General features: G+C 42.8%; 1 protein-coding gene across 1 annotated transcript in view; it reads left to right on the top strand.

Moving 5' to 3' along the window:
- LOC147117285 (ATP-binding cassette sub-family A member 13-like) overlaps nucleotides 1-20,234 on the top strand; it is a 250,509-nt gene that overhangs the window by 212,924 nt on the left and 17,351 nt on the right. Inside the window, exons 34-40 of the mRNA XM_085988134.1 lie at nucleotides 2,268-2,383; nucleotides 4,629-4,785; nucleotides 8,568-8,821; nucleotides 10,646-10,838; nucleotides 11,880-11,989; nucleotides 13,102-13,252; nucleotides 17,933-18,067. Of these exons, the coding sequence (XP_085844260.1) occupies nucleotides 2,268-2,383; nucleotides 4,629-4,785; nucleotides 8,568-8,821; nucleotides 10,646-10,838; nucleotides 11,880-11,989; nucleotides 13,102-13,252; nucleotides 17,933-18,067 (1,116 nt within the window). The remainder of the gene's footprint in view (nucleotides 1-2,267; nucleotides 2,384-4,628; nucleotides 4,786-8,567; nucleotides 8,822-10,645; nucleotides 10,839-11,879; nucleotides 11,990-13,101; nucleotides 13,253-17,932; nucleotides 18,068-20,234) is intronic.

Raw genomic sequence — 20,234 nt, 5'->3', positions numbered from 1 at the left:
GGGGAAGAGGCATGGGGTAGAGGTGGACAAGGGGCAGCAAGAGCAGGGGGGAGAATCCACAGGGTAAGGGGAGAAATGGTACCAGAAGAGGTAAAGGGCAAGGTTTGTTGAATATTTTTTCGACAAAAACAAGTTGCATTTATATAGTGCCTTTAATATAAGAAACATCTCAAGGGGCTTGATAAATAGACAAGCTAGGAAAGGAGAGATTAAGAAAGCTGGTCGAAAGCTTGTTAAAAGATATGGGTCCTGAGGAGATTTTTAAAGTGGAGAGACATGTGGAGAGATTTTGGGAGGGACGTGGATTCAGGTGGCTGAAGGCTCTGCTACCAATCATGGGACAAATGAAGGGGAAATATACAGAAATCTGGAGTCGGAGAAACCAGAGGGAACATTGCACAGTAGGCTGGAGCTAGCCAATGGAGGAATTTGTAGAAGATGACCAGGATCACAAAGGTAATGTGCTGGGGAATCAGGAGCCAGTCAGTGAGGACAGGGGTGATGGACGAGTGGGATTTGGTATGGAACTTACTTACAGCAGAGTTTGGGGCAAACTGAAGTTTATTGAGGTTGGAGAATGGGCGGCCACCAAGAAAATAAGAACATGGAGCAGGAGGAGGCCATTTGGCCCTTCGGACCTGCTCCGCCATTCAATAAGATCATGGCTGATCTTCTACCTCTTCTCCACTTTCCTGCACTATCCCCATATTCCTTGATTCCCTTAATATTTCAAAATCTATCGATCTCTGTCTTGAATATACTCAACGACTGAGCCTCCACAGCCCTCTGGGGTAGAGAATTCCAAAGATTCACCACCCTCTGAGTGAAGAAATTTCTCCTCATCTCAGTCCTAAATGACCAACCCCTTATTCTGTGACTGTGACCCCTGGTTCTAGACTCCCCAGCCAGGGGAAACATTCTCCCTGCATCTACCCTGTCAAGCCCTGTAAGAAGTTTGGATGTTTCAATGAGATCGCCTCTTTCTTCTAAACTCTAGAGAATATAGGCCTGGTCTACTCAATCTCTCCTCATAGGACAATCCCCCCATCCCAGGAATCAGTCTGGTGAACCTTCGTTGCACTCCCTCTATGGCAAGTATATCGTTCCTTAGGTAAGGGACTCCAGGTGTGCTCTCACCAGGGCCCTATATAATTGCAGTAAGATGCCTTTACTCTTGTACTCAAATCCTCTTGTAATAAACACCAACATACCATTTGCTTTCCAAATTGCTTGCTGTACCTGCATGTTAACTTTCAGTGATTTGTGTACAAGGACACCCAGGTCCCTCTGAACACCAACATTTCCCAATCTCTCGCCATTTAAAAAATACTCTGCTTTTCTATTTTTCCTACCAAAGTGGATAACTTCACATTTCTCCACATTATATTCAATTTGCCATGTTCTTGCCCACTCACTTAGCCTGTCTATATCCGCTTGAAGCCTCCTTGAATCCTCCTCACAACTTACATTCCCACCCAGCTTTGTATCATCAGCAAACTTGGATATATTACATTTGGTCCCCTCATCCAAATCATTGATGTAGATTGTGAATAGCTGAGGCCCAAGCACTGATCCTTGTGGTACCCCACTAGTTACAGCCTGCCAACCCGAAAATGACCCGTTTATTCCTACTCTCTGTTTTCTGACCGGTAACCAATCCTCAATCCATGCTAGTATATTGCCCCCAACCCCATGAGCCCTAATTTTGTTTAATAACCTCTTGTGTGGCACCTTATCGAATGTCTTCTGAAAATCCAAATACTGTACATCACATCCACTGGTTCCCCCTTATCTATTCTGCTAGTTACAACCTCAAAAAACTCAACAGATTTGTCAAACACGATTTCCCTTTCATAAATCTGTGTTGACTCTGCCCAATCCTATTATTTTCTAAGTGCCCTGTTACCACGTCCTTAATAATAGATTCTAGCATTTTCCCTACTACTGATGTTAAGGAGAGCGTTAGAGCTGTCAAATCTGGAGGCTTCAAAGGCATGTATCAGTGTTTCAAAGGCAGAGAGCTAAAGTAGGGGATGTTACGATGGTGCAAGTCAGTAATCTTGGTTACGTGTATGTTAAAGCTCAGCTCAGGATTGAAAAGGATAGCGAGACTATAGACAGTCTGATTCAGCATGAACGTGTGACTAGGGAGGGGGATGTAATCAGTGGAACCACATAACAACTATATCCGAGACCTGTACAAATGCTGGACTGTTTTTATTTCTCTTTTTTCATCAATTAATCTTTGTCTTTATCTCTTTGGCTAGGTCTACTATCTGGTCCCGGTAGTTTTGTGCATTTGTGTCTTTGCAACTTTCCAATTTTCAGCGTTCACTTACCACGAGAACCTAGGAGCTACATCTCTGCTGCTGATCTTATTTGGGTAAGAAATGAGAGAAGTGATATCCCATCAGTCTAAAGCTGCATCAAACTGAAAAATAAACATGGACTTCATAGTGCGGCATTGAGCCATATATACCAGGAAGATTCCAGATTTAATCCCTGATCTGTGCTGAGTTAACTGATCTCAGCTGAGATAGTGGATGAGAGCATTACAACTGGCCTTAGTGTTTCTAGGCTAGAAGTGAAAAACTCAACCAAATTACCACTGCTGATCGTTACACATTTCTTTGTGGATTGTACTGTTTGGCATCCGATTAAGAATGGGTGAAGTACCAGAGGTTGATGCCAAATACCCTAATATATCATGGAGCTAATGCATATACTGCACATCACACAATTATTGCAGTGGTCAGATGGGTATCATAAGCAAGCAGTAGAATCTCCATCACTGCAGTTTCCTGCCAGGCGATTAAAAACAAGGACATGTATAATAAAATTGTTAATAAACTATTAGCAGGAATGTAGTTATAAGATTACAGATAAAGGAATAAAAGGGTCTGAATGATATTTGTTTAGTTTGCAGTCATGGCTACAGCATCCCAGAGAGATGATTTATTTCAGCTGCAGAAGAGATAAAGCCATCTCCTGTCTATCCTAATCTCCTCCACTGATAGTAATATCACTGGAAGTACCCTTGACAAGCGCCCATGTTAACCAGCGTACTCTCTTTCCCTGAAGTACCCCTAAATATAAATCAGCCTTAGCTCAGTGGTAGCACTCTACCCTCTGAGTCAGATGGTCGTGGGTTCAAGCTCCACTCCAGAGACTTGAGCACATAATCTATGCCGCACTTCAGTGCAGTACTGAGCGAGTGCTGCACTTTCAGAGGTGCTGTTTTTTGAATGAGATGTTAATCTGTCTACCCTCTCAGGTGGATGTAAAAGATCCCATAGTACTTTTCAAAGAAGAGCAGAGGAGTTCTCCTGGTATCCTGGCCAATATTTATTACTAAAACAGTTTATCTATTCATTTAGCTCATGGCTGTTTGTGGGATCTTCTTGTGAGCAAATTGTCTGCTGCATTTTCCTGCAGTATAACAGTGCCTATACTTCAAAAGTATTTAATTGGCTGTGAGGTGCTTTGGAATATCCCGAGGTCATGAAAGGCGCTATATAAATGCATTCTTTCTTTTTTTAAATACTTGGAGATTGCACAATCTAAAGTCTGTTGCGTTCTCAGATACTGCTGTTGATTAGGCATATTTATTAATTATGTTCTCGTTCACCACCAACAGGAAATCCTACACATTGCATTTTCATAGGCAGTCAAATGATACTGGTAAAGAAATTATGACCACCAAAAAAATGTAAACAACTGATAGTCCAGTGCTTTTTGCTAAAAAGCAAACTGCCAATGTAATGAATGAATTCTTTAACATCATTTTTGCTAATTCATCTATGCCTCTGGCAATACCGTGTTGCTAACTTGCAATTCTCTGAATGTATATAGGCTATAACCTGGTCAGGATAAAAGAACTTTAAATAAGAGGGCTTATTCTGAAGCTCTGCTTCAGGAATGGAGCCTCGATAGACACGAGTGCAGATCGGAAATAGGGCTTAACACTGTAGGATCAATTCTGTGACCCAGGCTCCCATCTAGACAGATTCTGTACTAGGAGCAGAGCCTTGTAATATCAGCCCTAGTTTGTTTCTTGGGAAGTGATGTTATTACAACAGCCAATTGCATTGAAGGGGCTTCTCCCGCTTTTCCACCGAAACTTTGACAGAAGAGCGGTGGCAAACCCGAAAAAAATGGCATAAACAGCACACTGGCCGACCAAGGGGCAGAAGTGGGGCTTACCTAGACCCCCAAAGATTTGGACAGCCTTTTTTTTTTTTAAGTTTTAGAGTGCCTCCCTTTGTAAATTTCTTCTGGTGGGGAGACCCGGTGCCCCTCCTACCCCGTCCCAGCCCAGGACTCTTCAGCTGAACGTTCCGGTCTCTTCAGCGGGGTCAACAGTGGAGGCATGGGGTGGACACATTTCAGCACTTATGTTGAGATGTGCCACTTTGTAGATTTTCAGGGCCCATGTGATTTTGGCTCTCTGAACCTCAGAGGTAATTTGGACAGAAAGAGGAAAGGAGGTAAAATAACGATTTCAAATAAAGCCAAAGTATAAGTGATCTGTGAATCGTAATTTTCATTAATATCTAGTTATGCAAGAACTGCATTTATATTGGCTTTTCTGCTTGCTCATCTGTCTTGTTTTTCTATCTGTCTTTCAGATTTGCCACACTACCCTGGATGTATCTCCTGTCAAGGTTCTTCTCCAGTCCAGACGTAGCTTTTATCACATATGTTGCAATTAACTTAGTGTTGGGTCTCTGCACTATCCTTGCAACCTATCTTCCTCGTTTTCTGGCACTACTATCCAACCAAGGGGTAAGTAAACAACCCCAAAATAATCCCTAAATTGTATATTGTATATTGGAAAAATTGTGTCAGACCAAATTGATTTCTGAAAATTCCTGCAAAGAACCACAAGTGAGGAATTCTTTGGGTCTCAAATTAGTCCCTAACAATACTAGTTCACATCATAATGCCTTGAGTTTAGAACTTAATTTTGATGCCTGTCTTTGTAAGGTGTCAAACTTTTTTTAAAGGAGAATAGAAAGAGAAAATTCTGGTACAGTGGGAATTATTCTTTTGAAACCCAGACTTGGGTCTGGTATGGGGCAAACCTAGAGCAGTGCAATATTGCAGCACAAAAAGAAAACAAAATTTGAGCATAAGTGAGCATTATCAGTCTAATCGATGAAATGCCTTCCATTAAACTCATCAATAAGCAGGAAAACATTACGGCCCTGAAATTAGGATCGGGAGCTTGCCGCGCGTGCAAGCCCCCGATGTGCACTCACCCGGTGCGCCGACATCTGAAGCCCGGGCCTGCTTGCATTTCCTGTCACTGGCCCGGTTCAGATGTCGGCGCGATGTGCTTACCTGATCCAGCGGCGTAGTTAGTGCGATGTGCCGGCTGGGATCAGGTGAGCACTCTGCAGCCAATCAGGGGAGGGGAAACTCATTCATGAGTTTGAGAGTAAGAACTGTCAAACTCATGAAAAGTATGGGCTGCCAAAACACTACTTAAACTTTAAATAAAATTTTAAAAAACATCCCACTGATTATATTAACTATAAATAAGTTAAAAAAAATATTTTAAATTAATCAAATTTTTGAAAAAAATAAATTAAAAAAAAATAGGGTCTAAAACTAAACTTACCTTACTGTAAATTCTTTAAAAATAATAAACCTGTGGAAAAAAAAATTCTAAATTGTACTTGTAATGAAATCTGTTTGTCTTGATCCTGTATTCGTTTTGCACTCATGTATATTACCCTCCCCCACTGTGTATAGTTTCACTTCCTCTTTCCCGACTAACCTGGGAGGTTCCAGGTCTTGGCTCTTGGCTCCGCCCCTGACTTCTCTTACATAAAGATCCCAGGATCTGTATGACTCATTCCTGTGAACCAGTCAGCGTGTTGAGATGTTAGCTCTGATCTTAGTGATTGAAATTGACGGGCCTTCAATAACCACAAAACTAGAAGTTATGGACTTAAACAAGTTGGCTTTAAGGCTAACGTGACAGCCTTCCAAACAGTAGCAGTACTAAAAGACCACTTACCTGTAAAACTAAGTACTTACGTCTGGTTTTTCCACGCGTAAAAACCGGAGGCCTTTACACTCGGGCAACTCTGGGGAAAAAAAAAAGGAATTTCACTGCGCACGCGCTGCCTGTGCAGTCGCACGCGTTCTGCCTCTTAACCCCTTGGGTCAGAGGGCAGGAAATGCCGGTTTTCAGCGCATGCGCTGTGCATGCTGAAAACCGGCAATTCCTCCGGGCACACGCGTGAGTACCCCGTCCGTACTCACGCGTTGTGACAGGAATTACTGGGCCTACACTATGGACATTAAGATGTAATTAGAATAACATGCAAGATAGGTTAGGATGAAGAATGCCTTTCAGCTCTTTGAATCCATCCTTCTGGAATACCAACCTTCCAATAACAGCTTCTAACTGTTTGCTAAATCAGCCAGCATAGAGTGCAGAATACAACTCTAAAAGAGATCGTAGCAAGATAAATTTAAGTTTCAAGGGTATCATCATGTGCTGGGAAAGGCATAGAGATTTAATGAAAGTAAGGAATTAATATAAAGCAAATTGAGATAGGGAGGGTGGGTGGTGTGTAGGTGACTACAATTCAGGTAAGTTTGGGAATGGGCTAATTAATGAATGTGCTGTCAAAACAAACATTTTAATTCTAGAGATAATGGCCCCGATTTTCGGCTTGTGTGGGAAATGGTTGGGTTTCCCCGAATGTGGGGTTTCTGACGCACATAAAAAAGTGTCAGCCAGCTCCACGCAATTTTCCCTCAAGTGGCCAATTAATTCCCAGCATGTGGGAAGCCTTGCTAATTGTCCAGTTCGAGTCAGAAAGCCCCACAGTATGATGTCATCATTCGTGGTGCTTTCAAGGTCCATAGCAAGTACTGCATCCTCTGAAGGCTTCCAAACGAACCATACAGGATGGCAGAGGAGCCTGCAGCAGCTGTGGCCAGTGCCAGACCCCGAGCTGCCTTCAAATTCGACGAGGCTTCACTGCAGGCATTATTGGATGGGGTTAGGGCCCACAGGGAGGTCCTCTTCCCTAGGTCAGGGAGGAAGAGGCCTCCCACTGAGACCAATGCTGTATGGGTGCAGGTGTCAGCAGATGCCAACTCACTGGGAGTCACCAGAAGAACCTTGGCATTACATCTCTAACTCCTTCCTTTACTCCCCCACAGTATCATCCAGAGCCCCCGTCCTCACTGTAGAGGAGGAAGAGGCTGTGCAGCCAGACTCAGAGGAAGCGCCAACCTCTGAGGGCACAGCGTCAGCAGAAGTAAGCGCACCCAGCACCAGGGCAGACACTCACACCTCAGGGGGACCTTCGGGACATAGAGTAGTGTTGTCACCTGGTGTTTCACAGCTCACAAGTGAGCCTCAGCAGATTCTGGAGACAGGGACAGCAGTGGAGAGTCCTCGTCGGAGGGCGCAGGACTCTGCCAGCTCAGCTCAGCTGCGCTGCATGTCGACCCTCTGCCTCTGGGTCCATCCGCAAGAGAAGAGGTGATGGATCTCCATGCACAGATGCAGGAGTCTCTGGCAGGTTTTGTCTCTAGGGTCGCTGCGAATGGAGGAGTCCATAGCGACCATGAGCAGAGCCTTTGTGGAGTCATTGGCGCATGAACGCATCACCATAGAAAGGTTGGCAACCTCCATGGAGGAGATAACTCGCCAGGGTACGGAAAACATGGTGAGTGCTCATAAGAGAATGACATCTCTTGAGGAGCGTTGGCCATATGTTGAACAGAGAAACCAGATCTTCATGGAAGTCCTTCTGAGTAGGACTGCCAGTGCAGAAACGGGTCCCCATGGCCCCCTAAAGCGCAGCAAGGTGCTCTCAAGCCACTTCCAAGCGCTGGCCCCTTCTGGCCTGTGCAGCTTCAGGTGAGTGAGCAGCAGCCTGGTGCTCCTGTTGATGATCCTGCTGTTCCTGGTTCTGCTGCTGCCGCCTCTGCTGCTGGAGATCCTCTAATGGCAAGAAGGGAAGGGAAAAAAGGTGTCCCATGCTTCTTGTAGATGTCTCCGCTAAGGAAGCGCTGAGTGAGGGTGGCAAGAGGGGCTTCCCAGGAAATCGCATTGGAGAAGTGTGTGAGGCTCCAACCTTCCACAGCTGTACCTAAGCCTTGAAGAAGTAGCCCCAAACCTGCAACAACAAGGTCCTTCAACATACAAGTGCTGTCCCTTTTAAATCGCAGCTTCTCCGATTGACCTGCAGCTGATTGCTAGCAAGCCGGCAAGCTTCACGCCAGGTCTCATCAGCGGGGTTCCCCGCAGGCGTGTTTGATGTGGGGAAAGCCCCAAAGTCGCAACGGCCCCAGAAAATCTATTTCAACAAGGTAATTATTGGTCATTAGTGTGCTGACGACCAGTCCCGCCAGCGGCGGCCGGGACTGAAGCGGGTCGTGGGGAAACAGCGGTCTGAAAGTCGGACGGGGCGGGGAATCAGGCGGGGGCCGACCCGCTTTTTCGCCGATTTTCGGCCCCCGGCCGCATGAAAAGCTGCCCAACGGCTGCCAGAAAATTGACCCCAATGTCTATGTTTTATTTCCCTCTCCTTCAGCAATTACTGAGAGTTTACAGTGTACTTCGCTGGGTCTTCATCATCTTCCCACAGTTCTGCCTGTCCTTTGGGTTGATAGAACTATCCTACAATCAGTTGAAATTTGATCTCACCCAGGATTTTGGGGTAAACTCCTATGTGAGTCCGTTTGAAATGGAATTCCTTGGCTGGGTGTTTGTGGCGATAACACTCGAGGGATGCCTCTTCTTGTCAATTCGACTCCTATTCCAAGGAAATCTGCTACACAAGCTCAGGTATGATGGTCATTTTGGTCCTTTTTTAATTTTTAAAAAGGTACTGTAAAGGGGAGATGCAGATGTATTTTAAAAATAAGAAACCTGCAAGTAGCAAAACTTAGGGAGAAGAAAGCACAGAATTAAATACGGCATTTGGCCCAACAAGCCTGCTCCTTCCCCAGACCATATACGCTATCATATTGGGTCTATGCTATTATGGACTTTATCCTATTTATTTAATCTTCTGTTACCAAAGTTACATCTAAATTCACAAAAATAATCAGGTATATTCATCCGGTCTTAATTCTCCACTGCTTTCTTTCATTCTTCACATACAACTATGCTTCCTTCCCCAGCCCCAACAGCATAGGAGCTATTGGGGTAAAGTTCAGTGCTGTGCCTAATCACGTGGGTGCAATCAGCAGACGAAATTGGACAGGGGCCCTCATTATCATGAGATAAGCAGGCTGCCAGTGCTAGTCCTGCTACTGATTGGCAGCTTCCCTCATCAGGGGCTTGAATATCGGGTGTTCCTGAAGATATTTAAAGGCAGCCTGCAGCTCTTAAAGGGGAGGCAACCATGGAGCAAGTGGTCAGTTCTATAAACACTGCAGTGTGGCCCACAATAATGGAGCCTCTGGTGACAGCACTGATAGCTTTGCTGGGAGCTCAGACTGCTGCCATTGTGGTTCTGGATTCAAGTGTTTCCTCAGTCTTTCAATTCATGAAGGAAAGCATGCATCGGAGTGTAGATAACATGGATAGGGGCTTCCAGAACATCACTACACTCCTTAACTCTGTTCTCACGCAGGGCAGTGGGAGTGTAGAGATGCAGCCCCATGACAGTTGCATTGGCTCCATGGGAGAGGCTTGTGCTGTCCTGTCTCAGCATGACAGCACATCTGCTCCCCTGCCAGCCTCTGACCCAGTGCCTTTGTTGGTTCCAAACAGCCAGCTGACTCAGACTGCCTTGGCTGATTCTGGGACACAGCAATCTACAGCCAGGCTCTCAGGCCCTGAGCTGCTCGAAGTTGCCCACCATGGGTATCTCAAGTACTCTCCGTGGATGATCAGCAGCTTTCCACCTCACAGGCTCCTGCATCTTGTAGTAGCACTAGAATAGGAAAACCAGCACAGAGGCCAGGCACTAAAGGATTATACTCGGATGATTTCAGTTAAATATTACAAGAAGGAAAAAAGTGTTCAATCCACAATGTGCCCGATGTGAAGTAAAGAGGTATTTTTTGTAGTGATGTTGGTCTTCATATTCTTGGTTATGTAGGAGGAAAAGTATTGGAGTATATTCAGAAGGTGGGTGAAAGGAGTGGGTCAAATGGTGGGACTGTTGGTGTGGGGCTAGGGGGAGGGCTTGGTTAGGAGAATCTCTCCTCAATAATGTATTGCCGTACATCTCTGGCAGTTGGCAGTACTGCTCGCCCTTAGGCTTCCTCATCCCCTCCTTCTTCTTGCTCCTGCACTTCTTTCTCCTGTGGCAGCTGCAAGGCTTGGCCCTTCTAAATGGAATAGTTGTGTAGCATGCAGCAAACTACCACAAATCTGGAGACTTGCTCAGGGCTACACTGCAGGACTCAGCTGGATCAGTCAAGGCTTTGGAATCTTTGCTTTAGGATGATCTTATGGTTTGCTCATTGTACATGCACAGTCCAAGATACCACCTCTTTTGTTTGGACAGTGTATCAGTATCACTTTATTTTTCAAATTCTAATGATGAGCTACTGTTTAAATGAGTGTGAACCTTTAATACTTTTCTGAGTACATTTAGACTGAATTTTATCATATAAAATGTACAAGATGTTTTGACAGTTTTACTTAAATATCCAGATATAAGGATTCCCTGCATGATACAACCAGCGACAGCGAGGATGAAGATGTGAGGAAGGAACATGAACGGGTTCTGAATGGAGGAGCAAGCAATGACATTTTACAGATTCACAACCTAAAGAAATGTTACCAGATGCTAAACAAGAAAGTTACAGCTGTAAAAGGAGTCACCGTGGGGGTGCCTGCAGGAGAGGTACAGATAAAAGTTAATTATTTTTAGAATTATCTAGTTCTAGTAACATTGTCAAGAAGCCGCAAGTTAATTCAGTTTTTTTTTAACCTCCTCTAGCTTGCAACTAAATTCAGTGTTTAAATACTTTATTACAGATTTCTTTTCCCCAGTGGAATTACTAAATTTCATGTACAGATTTTTTATTCCCTATGTGTGCCAGAAGTGGAAGGAACTTGTGTTATGATACTGTTTTAGTTGAAGTTATACTGTGCAATATTAGTAATGATGCATTAACATGTTCATAAATAGTTCATTTGTCTGCTAATTTCATGAAGGCATTCAATGAATTAATGTCTTCATTAAAATAGAGGTCAGAAGAATTTCAAAGGAACATGTTAACATGTTCTCCTTAATATTACACAGCTGGAATTCACCCGAATTAATCTTTTTAAAATAATCCTTTTGAAAGTGTCATGAGATGACACAGGAGCAGTGTGTGCTGACTTGATCCCAATTCTAGTTCTGAGTGACTATATACAAACAACAAGAACCCCCTCCCAAATTTTCTATTCTGTAAATTGTCTTTATCACCTAGTCTCCTGACTTCTTGTTTGATTTTTAATCACATTTGGAGAAACTGAGCTATTAGAGGTCTGTATATGTAGAGAAGATCTCCCAACATATAGGAAAAGACAGTGCCAAGCACTTCCATATCACGTAGGCCCTAGCTCTGCTGTATGCCCTTTGCATGGCCTAGAATTTTAAGATGGTAACAGGGATTGTTTTCTGGAGTCTTCCCCTGATAAATGAGATCTAGGCACTTCAGCAGGTTGCCTAAAGGAGAAAATATAAGAGCTGGCAACCAGGACTTGTAGTCCTGCCTAATGAGGAAGACAGGGAAATGATCTGGAGCCTGGACATAGTCCCATACATGAATGACTCATTTGGACCATTTTTAGCTCAGTAGAGTGAAATGTGCATGTGGACCTTCATTATTTGTTTCTGAACTCTACGCACCAGTACTTCTCCATTTTAAATTCCAGTAATTTCTTTTGTGTATAGTGTTTTGGGCTCCTGGGCGTGAATGGGGCTGGGAAAACTACCACATTCAACATGCTAACAGGAGACATAGAACAATCTTCAGGACATGCAATTATCAGGACCACTGCAGGGTAATTATATGGCCTGTCAGTTTTTCATTCTTTGGGCCTGGAATCTTCATGCCTTAAAATTAAATAACTATTGTTCATGTAATTCACTGAACCTTTTCTGCTATAGATGACCTATGTAACTTAAGCTCTCAATAATGATTAATTTTGTGATTAATCCATTGAAGACAAGAGCAGCATTTTTGTTTGCACATTTCAAAAATAATGACGTTCTTTTTTTAATTAGCTTTCTATCACCATTTCTGCAGTTTTCCATTCTTCCTCCATTTGCCTTCCTTTAGTCAGAATACAACTAGCAATTGAGTGGTGCAGTGTGTTAGCACATTGTCCTTAAACCTCTGTGATGAAAGTGTTCCTTCTGCTAGCTTTAAAGGTCCCGAACAAAATAGGATTAGTTAAACTTGAGTCAATTCTTGGTGAACTCACAGGGCACACAACTCAGAGTTTTGCAGTTAATTAGTTATCTTACTCAGAGATTGTAATGGTACATTCAGGAGTGCTCTTCTGAGTTTGGGGGTTAAGACACATTACTGGCACAGAATAGACAGGGTTTTACTCTGCATCTGGCTAACCTATACCGCTGACCTGGTAGTGCTTTGTGCTGAGAGTGTTTTAGAGAAGTATTCCCTTTAATAGTGCTGACACCTGGCACTGGGATGTGCATTCACTTCCCAAAAATAAATTTTTTGATGCATTGTGCCAAATACTGCTGTAATGCAGCTGTCAATCTTGCCCCAAATCTAACCAACACAAAGCATGCTATATGGCAGGATTGGTGTCTGTGGCTGAATTCTTTTTTCCTTTCTAAGATGTATTTTGTTTCCTAATTAAGAACTAGGAAAGCATACCTATTTGGGATAGTTGCATCCGGAATTTAACATGCAACCTATGGTTGTTAGCAAACTACAAGATTAGTTTCTTCTTATTTTCTTCATCAAATAGAGACTTATTCTGTGTGAGTTTTACCTTGGTTATGGTGTATGTGTTGCTGCCAAAACTTATGTTTTGGGTTTTGGCCAAATCCATGCTGTTAAATCAGCTGCAAAAGTGAGTGCGTGATGCTTTTTTCTGTGTAGTGTAATCAGTATGGACATGTTCACTACTTTTATGACTAGGGCTGAACAAGACATCATGGATACTGATATTGATGGGGCTCTGATTGGATACTGTCCCCAGTATGATGCCTTGGATGACTACTTGACTGGCTGGGAGCACCTGTACTACTACGCTAGAATCCGTGGAATGCCTGAGGAGATGATCAAGAAAGTGAGTCACAGTAAATCCCTCTATATTCATAGAAATGATGTCCATTTAGCCTATTGCGCTTTTTTCGTGCTAGCTCTTCACTGGAGTTATCCACTCTAATACCATTTCCCTACACTTTCCCGGTATGTGAATAGATGGTCTAAAGTATGTTTATTCCCTTCAATATGAAACCACGAGGATGCTAGAAGTGAGCACGAACTTACTTCTTATGTGTCCAAAGTGTATCAGTTGGATTGAGTCTGCAGAATTGAGCATGATGATGTCATGAATAGCTGGGGGCACTGAATGCTGAAGTAGCATTAAAACTAGTTGCAGCCATGTCCATGTCCACTGACAACATTTACATATATTCATGCAGAAGAAAATGGAGAATCTACAAAACATAATGGCCCGTATTTTCTGATCAGAGGCTTCCTGCGTGCGGAGGCCTCCGACCTGGAAAAAATCTACGCCCTTACCTGAGGCGTCCAGATGTCTGGCTATTTCTGCTCCTGGGCCTCTGCTCTACGAAATGCGCAGAGGTCCAGGTATCCCAGGGGCTCATGCGGTTCGCAAGCATCCCTGGGATCATGTGGGCCAGCTCAACCAATGGAAGAAGGGAATCTCCCTTCATACTTTTGACAGCTTAGACCTGTCAAAAGTATGAATGGAGATCACTCCAAAAACACATCAAAACATTAAATAAATGTAAAAAAAAATCATGTTTTTAAAATTAGTTAAAATTACATTAAATTAAATATTTTAAACAAAAATTAAATTTTTTGAAAAAAAGTTGAAGTTTTCTATGGGGCTAAAAATAAACTTACCTTTTTTAAAAGAATTTTTAAATTATAATTTTTTTTTTACTTTATTTAAACTCTTATGCTAGCTTTTACCAGGCGTAAGATTTTTAAAGGTTTTCAGCGGGCGGAGGTTCTGCAGAAAGCGGAACTCTCCACCCGCAGAGGCCCTTCTCCAGGGCAGGCGTGCAAACTGTCAAGAGGCATTGCGAGGTCCCTACGGGTGTGTACACAGCTTGTACACACCTGTAGGGTTCGGAAAATATGGGCCATTGTGAGATCCAGATAGGCTGGGAAGCACCCAAAGCTGAATTGTTGGAGGATTGACAAGATAGTTTCTAGGGAGTGGGGTGCATGCTGATTCTTTGTGACATTAACTTCTTTGTTTTTAGCCCCAAATCATGCTCTTTCTTGGTCAATCCTCTATCTTCTCGGGTCAAAGAATCCCTGCTGTATCTTGACATTGCATTCGCTACATCCAATTTGTTAACTTCTGGTATATCATAGTCTACACTGATGTTGTTTTCACTGCCCTTTAGCTTCCCATGCATTTACTGTTATGCCCAACACTAACTACATTATTAAATCAAAACAATGAAGTCAACTGCCATCAACTTTAATAATAGGGCCAAACTTGCTCTCCTTCTGTAATAAATATATGTATATTTAGTAATTAAGATTCCATTAAAGCTTTAATCTGATGCAAAAGTACAATTAAAAAACTAATTATTGACCCATTTATGATAGAGTTGCTATACAAAGCTCACTATCAGATTTGCCAATTGACTGGTACCTTTAAAATCCATTGGTCTAGTTAAGTTCAGGATCTATTGTGCTAACAAATGAGCTAATGTCACTAAATGACATTTTGCAATGGCTGGCAGCTGGTGAGTCTTTACATACTAATTTTAAAGGTTAACTACAGTAGTGTACTTATTACCTATTTTGCACAATAAATTCAAATTGTGAAGAATCTTTTTCATTAAATGTCCAGTTTGCACAGTGATAGTGGAAATGCAGAAACCTACCGACTTAATGCTGTGTCATTAATTCTTTGTATGAAGAGGTATGAGGTTATAGCTAATTAATCCTCAAATAGGTTGCTGTATGGTGTCATAAGCTGTAAGTGTCTGTGTTTCATGGACCTGACATGCATGAAACTACTTAAGTGGCTGTGTTTCATGCAGATGGTGTTTCTTAATAGCTTCGCACTGTCAAGGATTAGCAGAATGAATATACTTGAATGTAATGAACTCTAACCTGCATTTTACTGTGCCAGCAAAATTAATATCCCAAAGCAATACAAGTAAATTAATTTAGTAAAAATTTTACCTGCGTAGAAATCAGGAAGGTCCCAGGTTGATCTGCTAGACATGCAGGCCTCGGTTTTAACTCCCGGGTGGAATGGGCCTCATTAGCATGCTGCTTGCCGAACTAAACGGTCGGGAAGTTAGCAGGAAGCAGCTGCCCAGCCATTAAAATCGTACAGCAATTCAATTCAATTCAATTCAAAACGCTTTATTGGCATGACAAGTTACATCTTATGTTGCCAAAGCATCGGAAAACATTCATGTTTGTTCACAAAAATACAGATCTATCCATACAGTGTATAAACAGATATATCCCTGAGTGTATAAATATACTTTCATATAATTTATATATACTCTTTTCTTATATTTAGTGGTTGTCCCTCTGTTTATGGCAAGCTGTAACATAGTGTGCCGCTAGTGTTACGCAATTTCTCTCTTCCCCCTAGTAGGTATGGGAGTTTTTGGTCGTCATTCAAATTTCTGAATTCCGGGCATATTTTTGTGAATTTTGGGTAGAAATTCTCCCTTATGCCCTGATATTTTCTACAAGCTGTGAGGAAGTGCATCTCTGTCTCCACCACTCCCTGACTGCAGTGAGAGCATATCCTGTCCTCTCTTGGTAGCCGGGTCTGCCTGTGTCTACCTTTTTCGATCGCCAGGTTATGTTCACTAAGTCTGTACATTGTCAAAGTTTTTCTCAGTTTGCTATCCTTTACCATGGTCAGGTAATCAGCCATGTTGTATTGTCTGTTTAGGGCCAAGTAGCAATTGAGTTTGCTTTGGGTTTTTGTTGTTTCTGCCCAATATGACAGATATTTTTCCTTTTGCTTAGCGACGATTGTGTTGGGTCGAATTCTTTGTGTTACGCTGTCACTGTCCTGGGGCTGGTTATTGTTAGTAGTGTTAGTAGTTACTTCACTGAGTCCCAGGACTAGTTGACTGAGGGTATTCTTCTTTATGGTCCTCTCTTGGCATTTCAGGGCTTCGTAATGATAGCATTGGGGGTTGCTCATTTCTAGGTGTTTCCAAAATTTGGTGGCTCTTTTTTGGATAGTGATTATTAATGGATATTGGCCTAGTTCTGCCCTGCATGCATTGTTTACGGTTTTCCTTTGAGTCCGGAGGATACTTTTACAGAATTCTGCATGTAGGATCTCAATTGGGTGTTTGTCCACTGCTAGAGATCCTGATGCAAGGTAACTGCTCCAGGAGGAGAATCCCGGTCTGGGGATATGGAAGAAATCACAGGGCAGGAGAGACCCTGCTGCTCTTGGCCTATAAGGAAACTTTACAAAATGTAAAAAACTAACTTTGCTGCGCCTGTTCTGAAGCTCCCAGCTGCTGTTCCCAGCAGGTTTTGTCTGGTGGTTAAGCATTACTAGAGCTGGTGTCCTTGCTGCCTACAATTTAAAATTACAGTTGGTCAGATTGGGGTGGGAAAGGAGTGGGTAAGCCTCCCACTCCATTTTAACTGTCCCCTGCCTGTTTTCTATGAGGGTGGGGGCAGGGGTTGAAAAAGGCCTGGCTAAAAACTGTTTGCTTTGCATGAATCGCACCTCCTGCTAAATGGCGATAAGGAGAAGTCCTCTGTCCATTTTATATGACAAAAGCTCCTTTTTGAACCACACTGAAGTCACACATTTCCTGACCAGTTCTCACAATGTATTGGCCAGACCCTTTTACCTCAAGATCATTATGTCCTCATAAGGAAGCACACACAGGCAAGCCTGTTCTCTCTTCTGTTACATGGATTGGTGCTGTCTCTGTCAAACCGTTGCACTGAACCCCAGAAGTCTTTGAGTAAATTACATGACTAAAAAATGTAAAAATTCATTCCCACTTATTCACAGCTTTTCCAGCAAATGATAAGACATTTTTAGTCCACTCTATTAAATTTGTTAACTGTGTAGTAAGATTGATCCAATATTTTTTAATTTTAATATCTTATCACGGTATGAATTGAATTGTAGTCCAAATCTCTAACAGGAAATGTATCTTACTCTTTCCCAGCTAACCCAATACACATCCTTCATTTTTCTTTGGAACAGAAGTGGCAAAAGAAGATAAAAATGCTTGGGAAATGTTTTTAATAATTGTGTTCTTCCTGCAAAGCATTAGGGTTCTTCATGTAATTTCTGAAACCTTCAATATGAATGGGGAATAAAGTTGAACGACTCAAAATATTACAGTATTTAGGCTCTAAAAGAGTGATTGTATTGTAGTATGTTATGGGTAGAAATGAGTGACCTAACTTGGCTGAAGCCTGAGGTGACCCCAGCCCATCAAGCCTGGAGCCAGATCTGAACCAATTGTTGGAGCTGGTACTGCCAATATAAGCTGGCACTTCTCCCTGTTTGTTTTTTATGTTAGTTCCAGCTTGGATTACTGGTACAAGACAGAAAATTGCTGATTCATATAAAAGATACAACCTCATTCAGCCTAGTCAAGCCAGTTGAGTTTGTGCAGGCCTTGTCTTTTAGTCTATTAACATATTTCATTTTTGACGTATTAGACACAATAATATATGTCCCAGTTATGACTATCATAAAGTTTCATTAATATGGTGTTTTGTTCTTTGTTGGTCATTGTAGCATATTCATGATCTTGCTCATCGGCTGTACCTGACCTCACATGTCAATGAAGTCGTGAAAACATACAGCGGTGGCACAAAGCGAAAGCTCTCGACAGCACTGGCGCTGATTGGCAGACCTCAATTACTTTTACTGGTGAGATCTGTGGCCTAAAAATACCTGCCTCTCGATAATCATTCCATTGATTGTATTTGCAACTAGCCTCTTATGTTTTTTTCAAATACATGTAATGTAGAAGATATTTAATTGGTGTCTATATTAATCCTTCAAAATCCTGCAACTTCACTTAATGAATACAGATATATTATGATATGAAGCACAAGACCGTGAGGAAATCTGAGGGCCATACAAAATTAGGGGTGAATAATGTGGTGTTTCAGGTACCAGGGACCTATATTATGAAACATAGGCTTGATGTCTGGACCAGCCTATTGTACTGAGCACTGGACAGTGTGGGCAGGAAGCAGTTAGGGTGCTGGGAGCTTGTTCATCAAGTGTGCATAAGGCTCATCAAGGATCCAAATCTCATTCAAATTAGAGACCCTCCCCAAAATGCAGCTGGAGTGCCTGGGGAGCACCCAGTGCAATGGGTGCTTCAGGGAAGGTGTCACCTAAAAATGTAAATATTTTCCTGTACTGTCTAATAGTACCACCCTCAGTTCTTGACCATCACTTTTTTGCCTCCAAAGACCAATGTACTGAAAGGGTTGTTGTGTCCTGAAGCATTCTGTAATAGAAAATGATGGTGCTGTATGGGCAGACAGCAGGCCTTCCATAGCTGATATTCCCATCTTTCATCCCATTATGCTCCCAACACTTCATACACTAAGTCTGCCTCTAGAATATTTAAATGAGCAGACCTTGCATTATTAGGTGAGGTCAGTTCATTATGGATAGGTGCACAGGTGGCCTAAGGAACAGTTGTCTAACTGAGTGTTAACAAGGTGATCTATTACTTAGAGGTTGCAACATGAAATAAAAACAGAAAATGCTATAAATACTCAGCAGGTCAGGCATCTGTGGAGAGAGAAACAGGTCGATGACCTTTTGTCAGAACTTAAAGAAGTTAGAGATATAACAGGGTTTAAGCAAGTACAGAGGCAGGGGAAGGGGGGAGGGGAGGAAAGAACAAAAGGGAAGGTCTGTGATAGGATGGAAGACAGGAGTGATTAATAGACAAAAGGGAAGATGGTGCGAGGTGAAAGGAGATGGTAATGGGATAAGTAAAGGAACAAAAGATGGGTCTAGGAGAGGTGTAAATGGGAATAGCAGAATCATCAACAGTTGCCATCTGAAAAAATGGGGGCAGTGTTTATGATCTGAAATTGTTGAACTCAGTGTTGAGTCCGGAAGGCTATAAAGTGCTTAATTGAAAGATAATGTGCTGTTCCTCGAGCTTACATTGAGCTTCACTGGAACAGTGTAGGAGGCCGAAGACAGAGAGGTCAGAGTGGGAGTGGAGCAGAGAATTAAAGTGACAGGCAACCGGAAGGTTTGCGGACTGAATGGAGATGTTTTGCAAAAAGGTCACCAAATCTGTGTTTGGTCTCCTCAATGTAGAGGAGACCGCATCGTGAGCAGTGAATACAGTACACTAAATTGAAAGAAGTACAAGAAAATCGTGGTTTCACCTGGAAGGAGTGTTTGGGGCCCTGGATGGGATGAAGTAAAAGGGCAGGTGTTTTATCTCCTGCGCTTGCACGGGAAGGTGCCGTGGGAAGGGGAGGAGGTGTTGGGGGTGATTGAGGAGTGGACCAGGCTGTCACAGAGGGAGCAGTCCCTTCGGAATGCTGAATGAGGGGGGAGGGGAAGATGTGTTTGGTGGTGGGATCACGCTGGAGGTGGCGGAAATGGTGGAGGATGATCCGTAGAATGTGGAGGCTATTGGGGTGGAAGGTGAGGACAAGGGGAACCCAATCGTGGTTCTGGGAGGGAGGGGAACATGAATCTGGGTGCAATGAGTGGACCACATTAATAGAGAGAAGATCTGTTCCTATGAAAGGTTGATAAAACTAATCTTAAAATTAACAAACAGATGACTGGGTAAAAATGGATACTGAAGTTTAAATGCAGCAACTGTCTTTGTATGATCAACTAGCTGGAGTGCTGTTGTTATGAAAAAAGTAGAATTAATTTTTATCCATATATATCAATGAGTCTGTCCATCTGTCTGTCTGTGTGGGGCAAGGAGAGAGAGAGAGAGGGGGGAAGAGAGAGAGAGAGGGGGAAGGAGAGAGAGAGAGGGGGAAGGAGAGAGAGAGGGAGGGGAAGGAGAGAGAGAGAGGGGGGGAAGGAGAGAGAG

This window comes from Somniosus microcephalus, chromosome 5 (assembly GCF_052327205.1).
Source record: "Somniosus microcephalus isolate GS21.2 chromosome 5, FLI_Smic_1.0, whole genome shotgun sequence".
In the NCBI taxonomy this organism is placed as follows: Eukaryota; Metazoa; Chordata; class Chondrichthyes; order Squaliformes; family Somniosidae; genus Somniosus; species Somniosus microcephalus.
Note: the sequence above shows the minus strand (reverse complement) of the source record. Positions and strands in the feature narration are given on the sequence as shown.